This window comes from Notamacropus eugenii, chromosome 1 (genome assembly GCF_028372415.1).
Source record: "Notamacropus eugenii isolate mMacEug1 chromosome 1, mMacEug1.pri_v2, whole genome shotgun sequence".
Taxonomy (NCBI): Eukaryota; Metazoa; Chordata; class Mammalia; order Diprotodontia; family Macropodidae; genus Notamacropus; species Notamacropus eugenii.
The window spans coordinates 463,085,903-463,108,702 of NC_092872.1; the positions used below are offsets into that span (position 1 = coordinate 463,085,903).

General features: G+C 36.5%; 2 protein-coding genes across 8 annotated transcripts in view; one reads left to right on the forward strand and one right to left on the reverse strand.

Annotated features, from left to right (window-relative positions):
- Positions 1-1,481, forward strand: part of LONP2 (lon peptidase 2, peroxisomal) — a 132,897-nt gene extending 131,416 nt beyond the window's left edge. Inside the window, exon 15 of the mRNA XM_072632147.1 lies at positions 1,034-1,481. Coding sequence (XP_072488248.1) covers positions 1,034-1,255 — 222 coding nt within the window. The 3' untranslated portion in view covers positions 1,256-1,481. The remainder of the gene's footprint in view (positions 1-1,033) is intronic.
- Positions 1,482-12,313: 10,832 nt separating this feature from the next.
- Positions 12,314-22,800, reverse strand: part of SIAH1 (siah E3 ubiquitin protein ligase 1) — a 56,386-nt gene continuing 45,899 nt past the window's right edge. For 5 of the 7 annotated variants that reach the window (XM_072632152.1, XM_072632154.1, XM_072632151.1 and 2 more), the window contains one exon: positions 12,314-14,239. In XM_072632152.1, the coding sequence (XP_072488253.1) occupies positions 13,389-14,239 (851 nt within the window). In that variant the 3' untranslated portion in view covers positions 12,314-13,388. Of the gene's footprint in view, positions 14,240-18,575; positions 22,799-22,800 lie in introns of those variants that run through there. The other 2 variants (XM_072632148.1, XM_072632149.1) reach the window with 2 other exon arrangements.

Consider the following 22,800-nt stretch of genomic DNA (forward strand, 5'->3'; position numbering starts at 1 on the left):
GATTTCTTTTTTATGGATCATACCTTAAACCCATATCACTCTGGCTCACACAGACTGGCCAACAATAGGTCCCAACCCATGCCTCACTGGGTCATTGCTTGGGCACTGATGGCTCAGAAGGAATGTAAATAGCAGTTGTTTCTGTTTTGGCAAGGAAGCTCTGAGGGTCTTCTCCCATATTAAGGTTTTTTTTTGTTTTTTTTTTAACTAAGTAAAAGAGAGCATTCTTTGCCTCATTTTTACCGACTCTCAATCATTGAATGGGTGTTGCCTCAAACAGACTGAGACCTGGGAAAGACCTTAACTTAAAAAGGCCAAGGTCTTCCCACTACACCAGGGCTATCTCCAGTCATTCTGATCTATATCATGCCTGTGGACCAAAATGGCTCCAGAGGAGAGAGTTAGGCTACCTAACACATAGTAGGTGCTTAATAAAGTATCTATTGAATCAGTCTCTTCTGAAAGCATAGTTCTGTATTTGTACAGACATTATACAGCTATGAACTGACTACACCTTTTAAAATTAACTAAATATTACTTTTACAACTCCTTACCAAATATGAAGTTTACTGCCAATTGTACTATGCATTCTATAAAACTTAAATGACATTGTCACAGCTACCAAATCCCATCAAGTTGTATACCTAATCCCTTAATCACCATATAATTTCAAAACCATATAATTTTATATACTTTAACAGAGTTAGTCTTCAAGACTTTGGGTTTTCCACAGACTATTAACTTCCCTTCCTCTGCACCAGCTTCTTGCTGTAACACACCTTAAGACAGTAAAATAAAAATAATTTTCACTTCAGAAATCTATTTGTAAGATCCCTTAAATTACTGTTTGTAGTTAGCTCCGTTTCTATATAGTTTTTTCAAGTGGTTTCCCCACTTAACCCCTTGCTACAGAATACCGTATATAAGTGAATATTCCAAAGTATCTAAATTCCATAGAAGGACGGGAATAGTGTAATTGATGAGAAAAACTTACCTTACTAACTTCAACAACTTTCTTTTCTCCATATCTTAGGTAGGTGGAATTAAAGACAAAGTCCTAGCAGCACACAGAGCTGGACTGAAACGAATCATCATTCCACAGAGAAATGAAAAAGATCTTGACGAGATTCCAAGCAATGTACGCCAGGATTTGACTTTTATCCCAGCAACCTGCCTAGATGAAGTTCTGAATGCAGCTTTTGATGGAGGTTTTTCAGTCAAGACTAGGCTTGGCCTCATAAATAGTAAACTTTAAGGAGATTAACCAAAACTTCAAGTTTTTTAAATTTAACAATAGTAATGAAGTACCAAAATTCAACTTTCCAATCATTTTCAGGGGGTATACTGCTTGCTTGCTAATTGACTGGTCACTAATGAATTAGATCATATTTAATTACAATAGTAATTACTGAGATGTGATTGTTATTAGCTAACATGTAAGCGGATGGTTATTTAATAAACTAATATTAATCTGTATCAGACTTCATTGTAATATAGTTTGATAAGCATAAATGATTTTACTTTAAATTCTGGTTAAAAAAATTTTTTTTAGCTGATTGAGGATAGAACTGCCATCAAGAGCCCTGCAAAACCTAGGTTTCAGTCCTGCTGCTGACCCAGTCTGTGAGGTGTTGCCTAAAATGGTAGAATAGAGCTCCATATCAATGAAATCACAAGTACAAGTCCCTATCCCTTATCCAGTTGATGTCTGAGACATCTAGGCTTCAGTGAACCCAGTAATAAAGGTTAGAATTTAAGATCTCTCATACGTAGAAAAAAAGGCCAAAGTTAAGGATTCCTAAAATAGTAAATTAAGACCCACTACTTACAGAACACATTGAAAAGTTCACTTACGGGGGCAGAGCCCAGATGGCTGAATAAAAAGCAGGGGCTTCTTGAGTTCTCCCCCAAACCCCTCCAAATACCCATAAAATATGACTCTAAACAAATTCTAGAACAACAGAACAAAATGACAGAGTGAAATAAATTTCTAGCACAAGACAACCTGGAAGGTGGATAGGAAAGGTCTGTTGCACCAGTCTGAGAGAATAGCACGGTCCAGTATGGCCCATGCAGGCACAGACAGGCCATAGCAAGCTTCAGAGTACTGAATCCCTGGCAGCTGTGGCAGTTTCTAAACTTCTGAAACAGCAAAGACAACTTTATAAGGTCAGTAAGAAAAGTCTGTCAGACCTGGGTGAGAGTAACACAGCCCAGTCCTACCTGCTTCCAGAGGTCTCAGTCCACAGATAGGGGGGGATCAAGCAGGGATCTCTTTGCTGGTGCTGAGGCAGGATTTTCTTGCTTTGCTTGTGCTTGGATCTGGGTCACAGCCCTGGGACAAGAAGGATGGCATGGTGGGAGCTTGTGGCAGCAGTGGAGAGGGAATCCTTGCAGTTCCAAGCAGAAGAGTGCTTGTGGTCATTCACAGGCCAAGAGAGAAGCACCTCTCCTTTGATCAGACCACCTTGGAAGAACTGAAAATTTACAGGTCCCTAGAAGTGTCTATGAAAAGAGCTGAACAAAACCCCTGAAGCTTGGCACAGTACACCATCCACGATGAAAGCAGAGTGCTACCTTAACAAAGAGCTAAAATGTCCAGAAATTGGCCGGGGAAAGTGACCAAATGTCAGAAAATAAATCAGACTATAGAAGCTTACTTTGGTAACAAGAAGATCAAAACATACAACCAGAAGACAAAGTCTCCTACATCCAAAGCCTCCAAGAAAAATATGAATTGGTCACAGGTTATATAGAAGGGCTCAAAAAGGATTTTGAAAATCAAGTAAGAGAAGTAAAGGAAAAATTAAGAGAAAGGTGAGTGGTGCAAGAAAATAATGAAAAACTAGTCAACAGCTTGCTAAAGGAGACCCCCAAAAACCTGAAGAAAATTAACACTTTAGAAAAGACTAGGACAAATGGTAAAAGAGTTCCAAAAAGGCAATGAGAAGAATGCCTTAAGAAGCATATTTGACCAAATGGAAAAGGAGGTTCAAAAGCTCAATGAGGAAAATAATTACTTAAAAATTAGAATGGAGAAAATGGAAACTAATAACTTTATGAGAAAACCAAAAGAATGAAAAAATAGACAGTGTGAAATATTGGGGAAAAAAATTACCTGAAAAATAGATCCAGAAGAGGTAATTTAAATTATTGGACTACCTGAAAGCCATGATAAAAAAAAGAGCCTAGACATCATCGTTCATGAAATTATCAAGGAAAACTGGCCCTGCTGATATTCTAGAACCAGAGGGTAAAATAGAAATTGAAAGAATCTACTGATCACCTCCTGAAAGAGATCCTAAAAGGAAAACTCCTAGGAATAGTGTAGCCAGAGTTCCCAAGTCAAAGGAGAAAATACTGCAAGCAGCCAGAAAGAAATAATTCAGGTATCATGTAAACACAATCAGGATAAAACAGGACTTAGCAGTTTCTATGTTAAGGGACTGGAGGACTTGGAATATGATATTTGAAAGGCAAAGAGATAGGATTAAAACCAATAATCACCTATCCAGCAAAGTATAATAAATATAATACTTGGGGGAAAGGGGTATTTGATGGATATTCAATGAAATAAAGGACTTTCAAACATTCTTGATGAAAAGACCAGAGCTGAATGGAAAATTTGACTTTCAAACAGAAGAATCAAAAACATGAAAAAGGTAAACAGGAAAGAGAATCATAAGGGATATATTGAACTGTTTACATTCTAATTTGTGAGACCTTTCTCAGTAGTTGGAGGAAATATACATACATACATAACATACATATATATATTGTGTGTGTGTGTGTGTGTGTGTGTGTGTGTGTGTGTGTGTGTGTGTGTGTAAAGAGAGACTGTAGACAGGGCACAGGATGAGTTCAATATGAAGGGATGATATCTAAACATAAAATGAAGGTATGAGAGGATTGTACTGGGAGGAGAAAGGGTGGGGTTGAATGGGGTAAATTACCTCACATAAAAGAGACAAGAAAAAGCTTTTACAATGGAGAGGAAAGGGGGAGGAGGGTGAGAGGGAATGAGTTAATCTTACTCTCAATGGTTTAAGGAGGGAATAACATACATACTCAATTGAACATGGAAATCTATTTTACCCTACAGTAAAGTAGGGGAGAAGGGGATAACAGAAGGAAGAGCAAAATGGAGGAGGGAGTAATCAGAAGCAAACACTTGAGAAGGAACAGGGTCAAAGGAGAGAGCAGTGGGGGTGGGGGGGGAGAGGTATGCAGGATAGGATGGAGGGAAATATAGTTAGCCTTTCACAACATGATGTATGGGAGCGTTTTACATGACTACACATGTATAACCTATACTGAATCACTTGCCTTCTCAATGATGGTGGGTGGTGAAGGATAAAGGGAGGGCAGATTGGGGGAAGGGATAATCAAAATGCACACTATCTTGGGGTGGGAGGAAGGAAAAGATGGGGAGAAAATGTGGAACTCTTGTGACAGTGAATGTTGAAAACAAAAATTAAAATATTAAAAAAAAGTTCACTTATAGTTTATAATTGGTTAAACTACTTTGTATCCTATACTCCTCTGCAGTGTTTCACCTAAGTGCTGGATTGTGTGATTCAGAGTATAAAGTAAAGGGTCAAGATCATTATGAATTATAATTAAGAAGATTTTATTGGAAGAAATATTCTATATATTTTCAGACTTTGCTCATCACCCTGCTCTTTGAAAAAGGATTGTTTTGAAAAGCCATTTCTTTTTTAAAATTATGTGGGGAGGGGATGTGGAAGGGAGGAGGAACCTAGCTACAGGCATGCATACTCAAGCACAACATTCCCATACTGGTCTAAAATGTGTCTCACCCTATATGTACATCCAGTCCATCACCTCTCTATTAGGAGGTAGGGAGCATTCCAAATCACCAACCCTCTGGAATCAACACTGTTGATAGGAGTTAAATCTTTCAAAATCTTTTTGGTTTTTGTTTACAATGTTGTTCTTATATGTTCAGATATTAGTCACTTCATTCCTAATTTGAAAGTGATGTTCAATTGACTTTTGTTCCTACCACCCCCTTTGCACAGACTTCTACCCCTGATAATGTGAGAAAAGTACTCTTCTCCTTTCTTTTTTTAGTGTATCTTTTTCCCCCTCCCTTTCTCCTTTTAAGATTGATCCATTTAAAAAGAAAATACATTTCTAGGACTTCCATCTTTTTTCTCTGACCCCTGCTGACATCATAGTTGTTAGAAGTGGTTTGTATCCTCTTCCCCTCCCCCAGTAGAGGAAAGACACCTCATCCTTAAAAAATCTTTTTCAATTGCCCACTTGTATACCTCTTTTGTTTCTCTTTACTCATATGTATCGCAAGGTTTTTACTCCACTTTAGTCTTAATCACTTAATGCTTGGAAATTATTTCATTAAGGGTCTTTCCCCTAGAGAATTATACTCAGTTTTGCAGGTAAATTATTCTTGGTTGCAAGCCTTTGCCTTTCTGGAATATCACACATTTCATGTTCTTTATTCCTTAAAAACGTTATATGTTGCAGTTTAACTATACCTGATACTTAAACCCTTGCAGTATTCTTTTTCTCTGAATTTTTGGCTATTACATTCCTACTCTTAACTTTAAGGTTTCTTTCAGGAGGCCATTAGTGGATTCTATTTTCACCTTGCCTTCTGGTTTTAAGTTATAAGGCAAATTTTCTTTCATGATTTTCTTAAATTCATGACATTTGAGCTCTCTTTTTGGTTGTGGTTTCTAGGGAGATCAATGATTCTTATACTGTCTTTCTCTGACCTGTTTGATATGACAGCTTACATTTTCTTCTAGTAAAAAAAAAAATTAACTTACTTTATTTCTCTCATTTAGTCATAAACTTTCATTTGTTCTATTCTAATTTTTCACTCTGTTACTTGAGAAAGGTTTCACTTTTTATGCAAAGCTATTCTTTTTCTAAGCCTTTTTCCTCCACAGGTCTCACTCTCATTTCACTTATGATAGCATTTTTAGCACTTGCATCATTTCTTCTAGGAATTTTAAGTGATGTGGGCAACTTTTTTCTTCACGGCCTTGTATACAGGCATTTTGATGATATTTTCACATTCTAAGTTTGTCTTGGGCATCCTGGCTTTACAATAGCTTTCTGCCTTTTCTCCCCAGTCATTCTTGCAGCAAACTGCTCTGGACAGTCCATATGCTACAAGCTCTTTTGGGGCAGTGTTGTTCTAAGAAATTTATGGCCCCAATGGAAGACCTCCCCACCATGCCACTCTCCTGGGCACACTGCTTTAGTTTCTTTTTAGCAGTGCTGGGCACAATGTACACATTTAATAAATATTTGCTGATTGATATTCTGCCCTATATGCCCTACAAGTTCCAAAGAGCACCGGTTCTTCAACCCTTGTGGTATACAAGGGTTACAAGCAAACTATAGAATCACACAATATTGGTGTGCATATATGCTACACCAACACTGGAAAGTCTACTGTATACTCTTCCTTAAGTTTATTTGTCCCTTACAAGATAGCATGCAGCTGCACATGGTCACAACTTAATCAGCATTTTACAAATTAAACGAATGCCTAAACTTTACCAATACATTGCCATGCTATTACATCAGCCCTGTCTCACCCACAGTGCCCCCCCCCCAAAAAAAACCCAGAAGGAATGTTGTTTACATAGACCTTAATACATATGTTTGTCCTTAGTAAGCATTTTATGTATTCTTCCTTTGGGGCTTTTGAAAATGAAAACAATCAGTTTGTATCTGACCAGAGGTATACTTTCATTCTCTAGCACTGTGCAGAATATAGTTTTGGTCAGTTCTCCATGCATCAAGACCAAAATTTCAAAGTTCCAGTGACTCACAGAGGGGAAAAAATCATTTAATTAGCATGTTCCTGGACTCCAGTTAAAAACATTCATGACCTTATTGTGCTTGCTGTATTTGCTCTGTGCTTTCTGAATTAACATGAACATTTCCGTGAAAAGGCAATATTGCCAGAGGCTCTTTATGCCAAATGAGACAAAACTATGGTTAATGGTAAAGGGAATTTACCAATGATTTTTTGGGGGAGGGAGTCAACAATCATTTGAGAACTATGAATGAATTTTTAGTACAGCCTATGGTCATACAAGCCCCAGACAGTAAGCAACTCAAGCAGTAAGCCATACTACCACTACCTCCTTAGGAAATTTCCTGTCTTTGTCTCTCAGAGTTCCAGTATCCTAATGTGTAAAATAAGATTCCATCCAGCTCTGATTTTCACTTTAGAAAAATCTGTCAAGCATCGTAAAATCAGTTACTCAAGACCACAATACAGTGCTATGTGCTATTATCCCCACTTCACAGCTCAGGAAACTGAAGCAGAAGGTAAACTGCTGGCTCAGTGCTATAGCGCTAAGGTCTGAGGTCATGTTGGAATTCAAGTTTTTCTGACTCCAGGCCCTCTACCCAGGAATGTCTAGATCTCTACCAGCTGGTATCAAGTTACTTAGCAAATTAGTGTGCCAGTTAACCCATCTGCATTTCAACTCCAAGGATTTCTTGAACTGGGGTCATTAAAGAGCCCATGAACATCAAAAGATGTCTAACCACCTTAGAACAAAAGTACACTTAGAGTTAAAGGAGAGTTGCACTATTTTTTGGCCAAAGTGCTAACTAATGGCTAAAAGAAACCTGATAAATGTAAACACCAACTAAACCTTTAGGTAAGGAACATAAACTGTATGCCAGCGTATTTTAAATACCTTTCCTAACTTATACTCCTAATTTTTTAAATAAAATATAGAAAGGCACCTTAGTTACTAGAATTCTGGTAATATGATCTAAAAATGTATTGGAAAGGAAACAAAAGGTCTATACCTCAAAAATTGGTCACAGTTGTCTATATTTTATTAAGACTTAAAATTTGAGAATAAGATTATTTAAGTTTTTAAAAGTTTCAACACACTATAAGCTTTAGGTATCTGGAAAATGCATTTATCTGAAACATTTCATTTTCATGTTAAACAAGATTTATATTTCTAAGTAACAGATTGAGCATAAAACTCAGGCTAAAAGTCACTTGTCTATTAGATGCATCTCTCCCCACAACCCTAAAGGAGATCGGCTAATGCCATTCAACCTGATGATCCTAGAAACTCTAGTCTCAGTATTTTAAGCAATTATACCCTTTCTAGCATTTATGAGGTTTCAAAAGTTACTCAGTTTAGATAATCCCACAAATCTTTTGAGTCAGGCTTCCCTGACAACTGTTTCACCAACACGTAACTAATGCGTAAGTATTGTTACTTTGTTGTTGTTCTATGTTAGCCCAGATTTGAATTGGGGTATTCCTGGCTCCAAGTCCAGCACTCTATCCAGGTAGCTGCCTCATTTGTTATTTAGGCTTCCACAATTAAAAACTTAATTTCTTTCACAGTTTTCTTCAATACAGGGGTTCTTAACTTTTCTTTTGTGTCAGGGATCCCACTGGCAGTCTAGTGAAACCTATATAGCTCTTTTTCAAAATGTTTTTAAATACAAAATAGGATTTTAAAGGAAGCCAAAAAGGGAAAATTAATGTCATTTTTTCCCCATCCAAATTCACAGCTCTGCAATCTAGTCACAGACTTGCTCTAAAGTAGAAACTAAGGGGAAGCTTACCAACTGGGAAATGGCTAAACAATTTATGGTATCTGAATATAATGGAATACTACTGTGTCACAAGAAATTTAGACCTGTATTAAGTGAAAAGAGCCAGAACAATTTATATAACATGTTAAGAATTCAAAGTCATAAAGTTTTAATCAATTTTGATTTTCCAGAGCTCTGATGATGGAACACACTACCTAAAAAGATGAATTCAGGGTATAGAAATAAGGACTGTTTTTTTGGACACTGTAGGAATTTTGTTTTGTTTGACTGTAATACTAGTTGCAGGTATTCTTCCCCACTCTTCCCTATTCCCCCATAAGGGGTGTTTGCAGAGAAAAATCAATTAATTGGAGGAGGAAAAAACCCCTAATACTAATGCTTGTATTCCTTCTAGAAAGATCTGTTACAGGACTTCAGTCCTACTTATCTGCCACGAAACCAAATAATTTTAATTTCCTATTTGGGGTATACAATGCTTAGTAGAATTACATGTTCTTTTTAAAAGCGATGTTACTACATACATTGTTGTTACTTTTAGAAGCAGCATGGTATAGTGGATGGGTGTCAAACACATGTCCTACCACATGGGATCCACAACACTCCTGAGTGTGGCTCAAATGAGATTTAAATGTATTTGGGAAATAATTTAACGCAATGAGTAATACAACAAAACATAGATAGCATTTTTCTAAGTCAATATGCAGTCCATGGTATCCTTACATACAATTTAGTGGCACTTGTTTGTATTTGAATTTGACACTCCTAAGGTAGTGGACAGACACCTAGCCATGAAAACCTGGCTTCCAGTCATATTTGCCAAATCAGGTGTAAAACGAAGGCAAGAGACTTAACATTAGATTATATGGCCTTGGATGAAATCATACATGCACACACACATTTATGTATGTGTATATGTTCTATAAATTCAAAGCATAAAGATGTTCAGATTCCCACCAACTCACTTTCTACCTAATCCTGTATTTCTTCCAAACAAAATGGGTTGTGCCATTTGTAGTCTCTTAAGAATTGCCATTCTCTAAACCAACTGACTATAATACATATCCATAGCCTGGAATTACGTTGAGCAACACATAAAAACCACTAAACTCCTGCCAAACTCATGCTCTTCTACTGCTAAAAGTTTTTTCATTAAATTACTTCCCTTTTATTCTCTTCAAAGGTTATAGCAACATACCTGACTTAAAAGTCAGAATTTCATAACCAAAAATTAAACACTGGTCAAGATTTCACCCTAAACAGAAACGAGATTTTAGTGCATTAAAATAAATGCCCTGAAAGTTTTCATTAGAATCAAAGGCAAGTTCCTTCTTTTACAGAAAGCAAAAGGGGAGTCAGAGCTCTCAACATGAATAAATTAATTTTTAACTTATCTGTAACAAATTGAAGTCTATAAGGTAATGAAGCTGCTGCTATCATTTAGCGGCTTAGTTCCTCAGATTGGTGATCTTCATCCCATCTCCTCTAGCGGGACAAAAGCAGTATATATGGCAGAGTCAACAGCTCTTCTCTTACCCCTGGAAGTACTTTATCCAAGCAAAGAAATCCATGTGAGGAGACACTGGCATGGATGCTGCCTGCTGTATATCACTTCCTTTGTGGTGATCTACCAGAATCTATTTCCTCACTGCTGTCAAGCTACTTTTCACCAGCACAGGACTCACTGAAAACGAGGGAAGCAACAGAAATAAATACAAATTTACTAGAGTCCACTGACCTGCTTAAAACAAAAGGCGTAATTGAATAAGACTGCTATAAATGCAACAAACATACCAAGTTATTTAGTTACTTGTGCTCTATATTAAGGTGGGAGGTTGTGGTTACTGGAGTGTATATTTATATGTAACATAAATGTTGCAGTCAATAGTAGAGATGAATAAACTAGTCCTCAAGCAAATGCACTACTGACAAGGAAAAGATGTCCTAATTATAATTTGTCCACCAATCTACAAAGGAAAGTGAATAAAACCATAAAAATTAACCTATAGACAAACTAAAGCAAATCACAAGTGTTATAAATCAAGTAGAAGAGCTCTCTTGATAATTAGTGTGCCATACCACGCTGCCTCTCTTGGTCAGATTACTTAGAAGACACCAGAATTTGAACTCTTTTTATTTTAAAAGCATTACCTGTTGATACAGATATACAGTAGATTTCCTGAAACTAAATCCTGGGGTAATGTCAACTATCTCGTGGATCAATGACACTCAAAAAAATCTTGGTTCAAGTTTCAAGTATCATTTACTACTATGACTTTGGGCAAATGCCTTTACCTCTCTGGCCGTCTGTATGCCCATCTTTTAAATGGGTATAATCCCTACTTTACCTCACATGGTGGATCATGAACCCAATGAGATTATGGATATGGAAGTGCTTTGTGACCATAACAAATTATATTTTCAAGTGATTCATTACTATTGGGGCAAAAAATATAAAGATGTCTGATAGTGAATAAAGATTTGTAACAGCACAAAAAATACACGTTAACTTGTGGTACCAGACATATTATACACTGAAAATGGGGGAGGGAGGGAGGAGGAGAATGTTAAAGATACTTCATCAATATGATAAATTTAAGAGCTTCAAGATATTCATAATCCAGTTAGGAAATAATTATTATTTAATGTTAACTAAGTTTGGATTTTAAGATTCCATTAACACAATATATAAACTTGAAGGCAGCACAGCAGTTTAGTAGCATAATAAATGAAGAACCATGCCTTGGAAGCAGGAAGTCCTGGGTTTAAATCTTAATCTCTGGCTATGTAAGCCTGGGCCAGTCACTTAACCTTATAGTGCCAGAGACAACTAAACATAAGTAGCAGAAAAGTTGGTGATCTTCATTGATGGGCATTTTCTCACACAAAGGAACAGAAGCCCAGACCACCCCACTTCATGTGTGCATAATTATGCACGCAGACATTACTCTAAATAAGAACTTAAATGAATTGGTAATGAAGCAGCTTCTCTAATGACACAAGTCAGTTACACCAAGTTGAACCAACATATTCTCTTAAGGATGCAGCCACCTTCTTTACTATCTCATGGCAAAAAAGTAATCACACTTCTAAGCAATCTAGCTATGAGCCTTCTTTTCTTTACTAGCACAAAGTGAAATTCACAGTAAACCAAAAAAAGAAAAAAAAAACTTTGTTTTATTCAGTTTCTGGCAAGCAACAGGGGAAAAAAAAATTCAAGTTAACATAGTAAACTTTTGTTATCCAGTCTGGCTGGGCATAGGCATTCCAGTTAATAGCTTCAATGTATACAATACATAAATTACCAATGTTCAAAGAATTAGAAAACAGTGACAAACAATGGTGAATATTATTTTCTGATTCTGAAGACACTGATCCTTCAGATATTCAGAGTCATTATTAGCATCAATTTGTAACTAACTATAGTGCTGCATTATTAATAGGCAGAGAAAAGTGCTCTTTTCTTTTAGTCTTCCCTGTGGAATTACCAGGAAGCAGAAAATTTAAGCAAAAGTAGGCAACTGCAGGGAAAATAAGAAACTCGACTGATAACCTAAGTAACCAAGTTAACTATACAATCAAAAACTGTATTCTTATTGTGCATTACAGTGTATACTACTTCATAAACAGCTAAAAACAAAAACTGATAGGAGGAAAATAACTTTAGAGATACAATAACACTAGAAAACTGCACTAAAGTAAAACACACAAGTTATTTTAGTTTGCCAGATATTTTTAATGACAATTATAAAAAACCAAAAACATCTTTTTCCCCCCAGACTGCCTTTTTAAACAAATGATTTGCTTTTAGTTACAAATACTGTATGACAATGCCTTTTTTTTTTTCCAAAACTAATACAAGAACAATTTTTGAACAAAATGTCTGATTTTATTTCTAAATTCTTTGGGAGTTGGGGTGAAAGGGTGGAGAAAAGCCTGATCTTTTAACATATTTTAATCAGAATTTTTCCCTAAACCTCTAACAAAACTGATCTGATGATATGAATGAATTTTTTTTAATCTACATCTGCTTTAGGAGATTCTCTTGGCCGATACTTCCAATATAATTAATTGCTCCTCTCTACTTTCAGATCTTCACAATAGTTGAATTAAAAACAATATTTCTAACAAACTGATTACTGTGGGGGAAAAGAAAAATTCAAACATACATATGTATATACTTTACCATAAACAATTATGCATATCAAAAAGATAAGACACCTGTAATTAACTTTTAAAAGGTACAAAAAAGTGAGAAAACCTGAATTACAGAAAAGAAAGTCAAATTTAATGAAAAACTAGAAGTTAATAAAAATTAGCAAATACACAAAAAATATACACAAACAGCAGCAATACTATGTAGTGACTTACAAAGGGGAAAAAAAGCAGCAGTCAGAGACTGCTCAACATGGCTTGTCAGTCAAATAAAAAAACAACACAAAAAACAGTATTCTCTTCAACAGTACAATCAATCTACAAATACAAGTTTAGAATTATTTTACAACATTTCTTGTAGGATCAACTTTCTTAATACAAAAGATGCCCATTTTGGGTGTATATATATATTTTCAGTGGTTTACTGTTGACTTATTTTTAAATATATTAGTGTTATTACATGCAACTGCTTCCTGCATTTAACAGCCTTTCCTTTTATTTACCTTCATTATGTCTAGCTTTCACCTACCAAAAGAGTTTATATTTGGCAGTCAAAGATGGTTACCCTATCTTCTGTGAAATTAAATGATGCAAAGGTTTTTTAAACACTGGCCTGAAAATGTTTGATTGCCATTTCAACACATGGAAATAGTTACATTGATGCCTAAATTGCCATTTTCTGCAAAAAGCTGTGCAATGCTGGTGTCAAAAACTAGACAGTCACTATTCATAATAGCTGTTGCAATTCCCTCATGAATAGATCGAGGAGTAGCTTCCCAAGTCAATCGCCGTCTATGACCATTTAGCTCAAGTCGATAAGCAAAATTTTCTGCTTGTTTACGTGTTCCTATCAGCTGTACAATTGCGAAGAACTGCTGGTGACCATCATATTTTTCCTGTTTCTCTAAGACTAACATGAAGTGAAAGCCAAAACAAGACTGCATCATAACCCAGTCAACAGCACCAGGAAGATTAATGTCTGTAGCAAGAAAAACTATATCTTCTCCCTGTAGTGTTGTAATAGACTTATGCTGATGCATCAAATGTGGCATTACAGCATCCAAAGAGCCTTGCCATTTACACGAAGCACCAGGACACGGACACGAATAAGGCCTAAACTCACACAGCTCTTCATGGTCTGCTTTTTCTGTGTGTGGCAAAGTTATCTCACATCCAGAAGAGGCATATTTACAAGGGAATAGTACTGAATTGGCCACTTTCTCCATAGCCAAGTTGCGAATGGACCCCAATGGTCCTCGGCAAGTTGGACAACATGTGAGCTTTGGACGACAGTTGCTACAAACAAGATGGCCGCTCTGACACTGAAGAATAGGGGGTAACACATAGTCAAAGCAGACGGGACACTCAAATAGACTAGCCAAGTCATTGTTCGATGCTGTTGTGCCAGTCAATGCAGGCACCCTCTGGGATGGTGTACACTTGGAAGTACCAGTAGGGAGGGCTGTAGCAGTCTGGCGGCTCATTTCTGCAACAGAATGAAGAAAACAGTCACCATACATTAGAATTAACCATGGGCTCCCTCCCCTCCTTTAAAATGAATTAAGTTCTCTGCATATACTAGAAATTCTGCTTTTACACAAAGTTTCTGAAAAGTTTGGGGATAACACAAAAGTTGATTGGAAAGATATGAAGCCAATTCTAAGAAGCAATTATTTTTTCATTACAATTCACTGTACAAGAAAATTGGAAACTGTACACTCCAAACTGCCTCAAAATGAAAAGTTTTAGAGTAAGTCATCCAGTCAATTAGTGTTACTATGTTTTATATTCCAAAACTAAAACTTACCCATTTAAATGTAATATTTGGTTTCTTAAAAATGCTTTGCTGATGCCATTTTTTTATACCAGTTGTTTATGAATATACCAGCCCTCCCCATGAATCAAAGTCTCTTTCATAAACAAAGAAAAAATTAAACAAAAATAAGACAGTGACTACATCTGAAGATGTACAACATTCTGTCCCATTCCACTCTCGTCCCCTTCTGTAGAGGAAGTGTTTGTTCTTAAACAAATTTCTCTAGATTTAGAAACGTAACAACAGTATGTATTGATCTGTATTAAAGCTGTGTGGGGGGAATAATGTGTTTAACTAGGGCTTGATTATAGTTCCACTCAACATAGTATGCTGTAAAACTCACCTCTGAGGACGTCAGAAATAACTAAGTTTAAAGGTTTAGTTTCCAGTCACAATACAGTTTTAAAAAGCACTACTAAGTCTGTATCCCAAAGAGAAGAAAAGGACCTACAAAAATAATTATCGCAGCTCTTTTTGTGGTGGCAAAGAACTGGAAAATGAGAGGATGCTCTCAATTGAAGAATGGCTGAACAAGTTGTGGCAAGTTGTGATGGAATACTACTACTGTGCTATAACAAAGTGCTTTCAGACTTATGAGGTGAAGCAAAGTACGGTGTACAAAATAACAGCAGTATTGTAAGATGATCATCTGTGAATCACCTGGCTATTTTCAGCAATACATCGACTAAAGACAACTCTGAAGGACTTAAGATAAAAAATATAATCCAACCCCAGAGAAAAAGGCAAACTTTTTTTTACTTTATTTTTTATTGATGATTTTTTTTGGGGGGGGGTCTATGTTTTCTTTCACAACATGACTAGTATGTAAATGTTTTACATGATTATACATGTATAACCTGTATCAATTGCTTGCCTTTTCAATGAGGAGTAGGGAGGAAGAAATGAAGAGAATTTGGGACTCAAAGTTTTAAAAACATGTTAAAAAATTTTTTTACATGTACCTGAGGGAACATAAAATACTGAAAAAGAACAAAACAGAAAAACAAACACTTTTTAAAGTGCTTTCATTAGAAGGACCTGGGAACACTTGTATGAATTCGCACAAAGTAAGCAATCACAACTAGGAGAATATTGTACATGGTAGCAACAATATTACATGATGATCAATTGTGAATGATTTAGCTATTCTCAGAATACAATGATTCAAGACAATTCCAAAGGACTTATGGATGAAAAATGCTATCTACTTCAAGAGAAAGAACTAATGGAATCTGAATGCAGATGAAAGCATAAATTTTTTCATTTTATTTTCTTGCTTTTTTATTGTTGATGCAACATGGCTAATATGGAAATATATTTTGCATCATTTCACATGTATAATTGACATCACATTTCTGACCTTCACAGAAGGTAGGAGGGAAAGAATTCAGAAATCAAATTTTTAAAAAGAATGTTAAAAACAATTTTTTAAAATTTAACTTGAAAAACAAAATGTATAAATACATACTTAAATGCCCCCTAGCTCTCCAAAAGAAAAAAAACTGGTATGGTATATTAAACTAGGGACCTCCTTTTTTGTCTCAACATTGCCAGTACGTATGTAAACATCTGGTCCTCGATGCTAAGGACCATAATAGCTCAAAAAGCCTAAGATTCTAAAGAAATAAGAAATAGTGTTTCAGAGAAACACACACTATTATATGCTACTTTGGAGAAGCCTACTACAGCTTTTGGTGGCCAGAAGCTCCACCAGGACTATCCCTCCCCACAAACTGACTCTGCCACATACAGTCAGTTACTGCAAGTAGCCAAAAAGATTACCAAGCGCTCCTAGGAATCATACTTACCTAGCCTTTGTTTGATGTGGGGAAACACACACACACACACACACACACTCTCTCACTCTCTCTCTCTCTCTCTCTCTCTCTTTTAAAACTGGTTTGGATTTTACTTTTTAACTTTCTAGAAAAAAATTTTACTCAGCTCATTATTAGTTTAAGAGCAGGGTGTGTGTGTTCGTCCTTCGTTGCCAAAGAAGACCATGCCATCAGAGAAATGACATGACTTGCACTTGACTGTTTTTGAGTGAGGGAGGGCTGTGCAGGTCACCAGCCTCACTTCTCCTCCAGTGCCATCTGAATCCAGTGACCAGACATTCATCGGGATGACTGGAGATGACCCAGGATGAGGTAACTGGAGATAAGTGACTTGCCCAAGGTCACACAGCTAGTGAGTGTGAGGTAAGGTGTCTCAGGGTGAGATTTGAGCTCAGGTCCTCTTGACTCCAGCACTGGTGCTCTATCCACTAAACCATTATATCCAAACAGCAATTTTTAAAACATCTTCATTTCATGTTATGGCCAATTAAAGGAAATGAAAGAGAAGGAAAAGAGAAGGGACAGACATGGAGGTTTATTAATAGGCTCTGAGGTGAATGTTAGGCAAAACATTCATTACACCCTAAGGTTCACTTAGAACGTGATGCAGAGAACATTAATCACCTATTATCATTGATACTGAAAGACTTCTGCCACAGTTCTGTGAATTCACTCATGCTTGGGGCACACACGCGCACACATATGCTAAGAGGCCATAAACAAACCTCTTTTTCTACCAGTTGAAAACCCACTTCCAATGCTATAGGACAGAACACCAGTTATGTCCTTTTAATATAATATGCAAATCTTCTGATGTTAAATGTTAAAGCATGGCCCTCTAGCCAACTGTGCACAAATAATTTTCCAAAGTTGAAATAGAGGGAAAAAAACCACTGTAAGTAAAACAGAATCCTGTAACAATGAAGTTTATTACTACATGAATTTAGCTATACTTTAACATGTAAAAACTACACATGCTAAAAGCCTGTTCTAACAACTTAGTTTTACCAGATTCCAGGAACATAAAGTGTTTCTACTATAACTGTCATTTTCTGCTGTGTAAGGTTTGTGTCCCTTTATGACTACACACACACACACACACACACACACACACACACACACACACACACACACCCCAATATTGTGTCAGGTGCCTTACAATGGAGTTAACATTACACCAACTTAACCTATAAAAATCATTTGCACATCCATTAGTGTGGATCCTTAAGAAATGGGAAGTGCACAGGTGAACAGTGACAAAATGAAACATGGTTTTTATGCACTTTTATAAACTATTCAATTGATCATGCCCTGTAAACAACTAAATACAATTGTTAAGCTTTATTTCCATTCTCAAAAAGTAGTATAATTTATAGGTAAGTATAAATACTTGGTCAGAAACAGTATTATATATATATGTATACACACACACACACATACAGTATACAGAATACTTCCTTCTTAACCTTTTCCACAAAATACATGTAGGGAAGTATGCGAAAAAAGTTATTTTTTCCTCATACATTTATCACAAGATCAAGACTAGAACCTACAATTTCAGTACAATTTTTCTACCAAACTTATTTTCCACAGATTTTTTTTAAAGTAAGGCAATGAAGTACATAATTATAATTTCTATGGTAAAGTGAAAACATAACCTAGTATTTCTTGGAATTACCAATACTGGAAAGATGTTCAAGTCTGTATCTAATCTGACAGACAAAGTTAGCAAATATACAAAACATCAGCTTTGGCAATATTTTATCACAGCCACAGAAAGGGCAGAACAGAATCTGGTGCCTCAAAATAAATGGGCAACAGACAACTACCCATGCATAAAACAAATTGGCACTACCAATAATAAAAGTAGATGGACTCAGTTTGGTAAGGAATTCTTCATTTTACCATGGAAGTAAATGAAGCTGGGGAACCTGTGAGGCTGCTTGTCCTATATTACAAGTCATACACATAGAGTGGATTAAGTGAAGCAGCGTCTGAAGAGAGCAAAGAGCATAGTTATTCTGACTCCCATTTCTTTCCATTACACCAGACAAGTCTAAAGAATGGTATTTCTGAACATTTTAAAATGCAAGTAACTCAGAAAGTTCATTGCCTCTTTACACAGATCAATAGCCTTTTGACAGTTTCAAAGGAAAAAAAAACCACACCTTTAAAAAAACTCCTCAAAAGTAGAATACCTTTTCTTTTTCTTGTCCTAGATGCTGGTAAACATGTAAGCAAAACTCCCTTCCAGGAATACAAAAAATGAAGAGTAGGTTTCCCCGTCATGAGAAGTCAAAGAGTTCATCCCCTCTCCCCGCAGAAAGGGAAAAAACCCATAACAGAGGCACCTCCTGGACACCTCCAGTAACCAGACATCGAAGAGTCAATCCCCGGAAAGGATCAGGTTCTCAAGCGATAAGGAGGGTACTCGTCATTCTTCATGAATCTCATCTCCCAAAAAGGGACACCTGCTGTACAAGCAGAGAAGTGACGACTTTCTTCTTTCAAAAGGCTTAGACTGAGTTGGAGCTTACTGGAATTTGCAGGAGTCTCCTACAAAATGCAGACAGAGAGCTTCAGCTTCCTCTGCTGCCTTTCTGAGCACTGAGACGCGTTTGGCTTGGAAGTTTCTTTCCTCTTTCCCTAGTTTTGTCTCATAAAACACCTCAAAAAATGATTCTCGGAAGGATCCCTACCCCACCATCAATTAAAAAAATCTTTAAAAAAAGGAAAGCTATCGACCACAACCACAGTTCTCTCTTGTCCGCTCTAAGTGCCTTTTTCGAGCAAGGAAGAGCCAGGGCGACGGCCAGATTCCACAGCTTGACTAGAGCTCCTCCCAACCAAGCTTCACTACCAATTGAGACAGAAAAAGAACGAAGGGCGGGTGCTAGACACAGGGCTGCCCACAGCCTAGGCAGGCAGCATCACGTGAAGAATGGGAGGTGCAGGCAGGGCGCACTCCCCCAGGCTCTGCCCCCACCCAGTCAAATCAACAGCAAGTGGAAGTCTGCAAGCCAGAGACGCTGGCCAGTCCGGACCGAAAACAGGCCAGACCAGGTAGTTATGAGTGGCACAGAAAATCTGGCCCGCCCTAATAGCAAGGCTACACCAACAATTCACAAAAGCAGCGTTCAGGTTCAGTGGGGGGAAGGTTAAGGAAAAAACAATGACCTTTAGCATCTTTAGATCGTTAGCAGTTATCCTACCCACTCTCTGGATTTTAACTCTACTTATTTGACACAAGGCTGACCCCTATATCTCCTTTGTACGTTGGCACCTATGTGTTGAATGAGGCACACTGATGTGTTAGTATCAGTATAAATAAAATACGAGAAAGACAAATATCTAACAAAATTCATTATTCATTCCAATATTTTCACTATCTGATTATTTCTAACTAGCAGACCTTTCAAACAGAAGTATCTTGGGTGTTACCTAGTGCAACAAGTCAGCTCTCATTTTATGGATAAGAAATCTGAGGCCCAGATAAAAGCAATTTGTTCAAAGGCAGAGTCAAGACTAGATTCCCAGAATGCCTGAAAATTCAAAACTTGATTAGCTTAGTGTCACAAAAAAGAAAAATACCAAAATATTCACCTTTCAAGAAATTAATTATAAAATTAGAATGGCTTGTAAAGTAATCAAAAATGGCTATCAATTAAACTGAAATGTTCAAACACACTTTAAAAAACTTGGGGCAGTTTAGGTGGCACAGTGGATAGAGAGAGGCTGGCACTGGAGTTAGCAGGACCTGAGTTCAATTTTAGCTCCAAACGGAATAAATTGCCTCCACAAAAAAACATTTTCCAGTAGAAGACAGTTAAAATGGTGACTTTATTAAAGTAGTTTCTCACTAACCAGAACACAACAGAACTACTTTTACTCAAAGTTGAACATAACTTTACCAATAATGTTATTTAAACAAATTACCAGGGTGGTACACCAAAAGAATCAGCAAAAACCAGATATCATGGCAGTTCTTAAAGATTCATTTTCAATAATTTAATGGCAAACAAAAAAGTAAATTAACATAAATTATGCCTAAACTAATGCCAAGTCATTCATCTAGTTTTTTCTAACTTAACTTACATTTGTTCAATTTCATTGTTCCATTACAATTGAAAGATGAAAAAATTTTATCAAATTATTTTGTTAGCTTCATTTTCCAATGCCACGTCACAGTCAAAAGTTTTCTTTTTTTTAACCTCTCAACCTATGACAGTATGTAATTCAAGCTAAAGTCAATTTAAAACAAATTTCAGAAGCAAAAGTAAAACAAATCATAAACAAAGGATTACAAATTACCTCAGAGGCCATTAGTTCAATCTGTCTTCACTTTCCAAATCAGGAAATTGCAATCCAGAGACTTGTAACTTGTCTAAAGTCACACAAGTACCTGTCAAAGATGGTTTTTGAACTCAGGTCCTCTGACTCTTAGGCAGGGCTCTTTCACTCTACCACAGCGCCTCCCCAAAAAGGTCTTTGACTAGCTGTTCAAGTGACATCACATTTGAAAACTGCTTTTTTCCTTAAAACAAATGTCTATTTTATACCTCATTTCAACTTTGTTTTTCTTTAAATAGTTATTTCATTTTTTTTAGTAAAACCAGGTCTATACATATTATATATGCAAAGTAAACACTATTACAAAGCTATCATAACTGGGATCAAGCAAACCAATCAGGAGATGCCTTACTTACTAGAATAATTTGAGACACTAGGAAAAGAACCAACTTGATAAAAACTGGCAGAGATGCAGCTATAAAGTGGAGGTATGGAGATTAAATGTCAGATCCTAAACCTATTCCAATAAAATGGATGCCTCCCTCCCAAGCCACTGAAGTCAATGAAACACTTTTTTGAAATGGACCTTTTTTAATGCACAGAAGGAAGCACAGACAACACTGTATTGAAAGTAACATACAGAACTACATTTTTTCTCCACAAAAGCAAGTAGTATAAAATGGAAATTCACAATTTCAAAGGGAGGGGTTTTTTTGTATTCTGCTGTGTAAAGATACTTTTGGTGTTTTAAGTTCAGAATTTTTAAAAAGAGAAGAAAAAATGGTGTACTTAAGATAAATGCTGTAAACTGATGCTTGTTTTATTCGTATAATTTGGGGAGGGGGGGGGTGATACTGATCTCTATGCCTAACATCTATTAGTAGTTCTAAGCCCTCTGTAAAAACTGGGATTTTGAAACTAAGAAATGTGCTGAATCAAGAAATATGAGCCATTTTTTTAAGGCATCTGGGAATTATTGAACATGGGCTTATAATGAAGATTTCTGCTGGTGCATGGAAGCCCAGGACCCTTTCTAGAATTGGGGATAAGGGCAAATGTGCCAAATGGAACCCAGTAATTGCTGAGAAGAGGACAGAGGAGTTGCATTAATGTAAAAGGAAAGGCAACTTCCATTCTCAGTACCATGTAACTTTCTGTCCTACTAGGCCTATACTCCAAAGAAATCAAAGAGGGAAAGGACCCTATGCACCCCCTCCCTAAGTAAAATTATGGTAGTTTTTTATAACGGCAAAGAATTGGAAACTAAGGGAGTACCCTTAGAGGGAATACCTGAACAAATAATAGTATACAAATGTAATGGAATACTATTATTCCATAAGAAATTTAAAAAGAGAGAGTTTCAGAGAAATCTGTTAAGACTTGTATGATGCAGGGTAAAGCGAGGACAACAGAAAACAATTTATACAATAACATTTTAAGAACTACTTAAAGACTTAAGAATTATGATAAATGCAATGATCATCCATGATTCCCAGAGCACCAGTGATGAAAAATGATAGTCATCTGAGAATGCACTCAAGATGCAGAGTGATACATACACATTTTTAACATAGCACAGAAATTTATTTTTCTTTACTGTACATATTTGTTAAAGAATTTTCTTTTTCTTTTTCTTTGGGGGGGGGGGATAGGGAAGTGTGAAGGAAAGAAAATAAATGCTGAATGATGGGAAAAAAATGTCTTGTTTTTTTTAATTGTTAAGACTCTCTGATACTTCCACTGAAGAGGTGAGGAGCCCCTAAGAAGGCATAGGGGAGGCTGATACAAAGGCTCAGGCACAGGATCTCATTTTTTTAAAGGTACATGTACATATATATCCATTTAAATAGCCAATTTGCCAACCTTTTCCCGTATCTACTAAAAAAGGTAATAAACATGCTCATTCAGTGTAAGATTCTATTACACAGCATTCTAGATCCAGAATCCTGGTCTACTAAGCAAGTCAAATTAACTAAAATGTATCAAAAATTACATTCCCCCTCCCCAACAAGGAAAAAATAATAATAGTCACTGAAACCAATCACATACTAATGGGAGTTTAATAAGATTTATCTGTTGCTAATTTCTGTTAAAATTTTTATC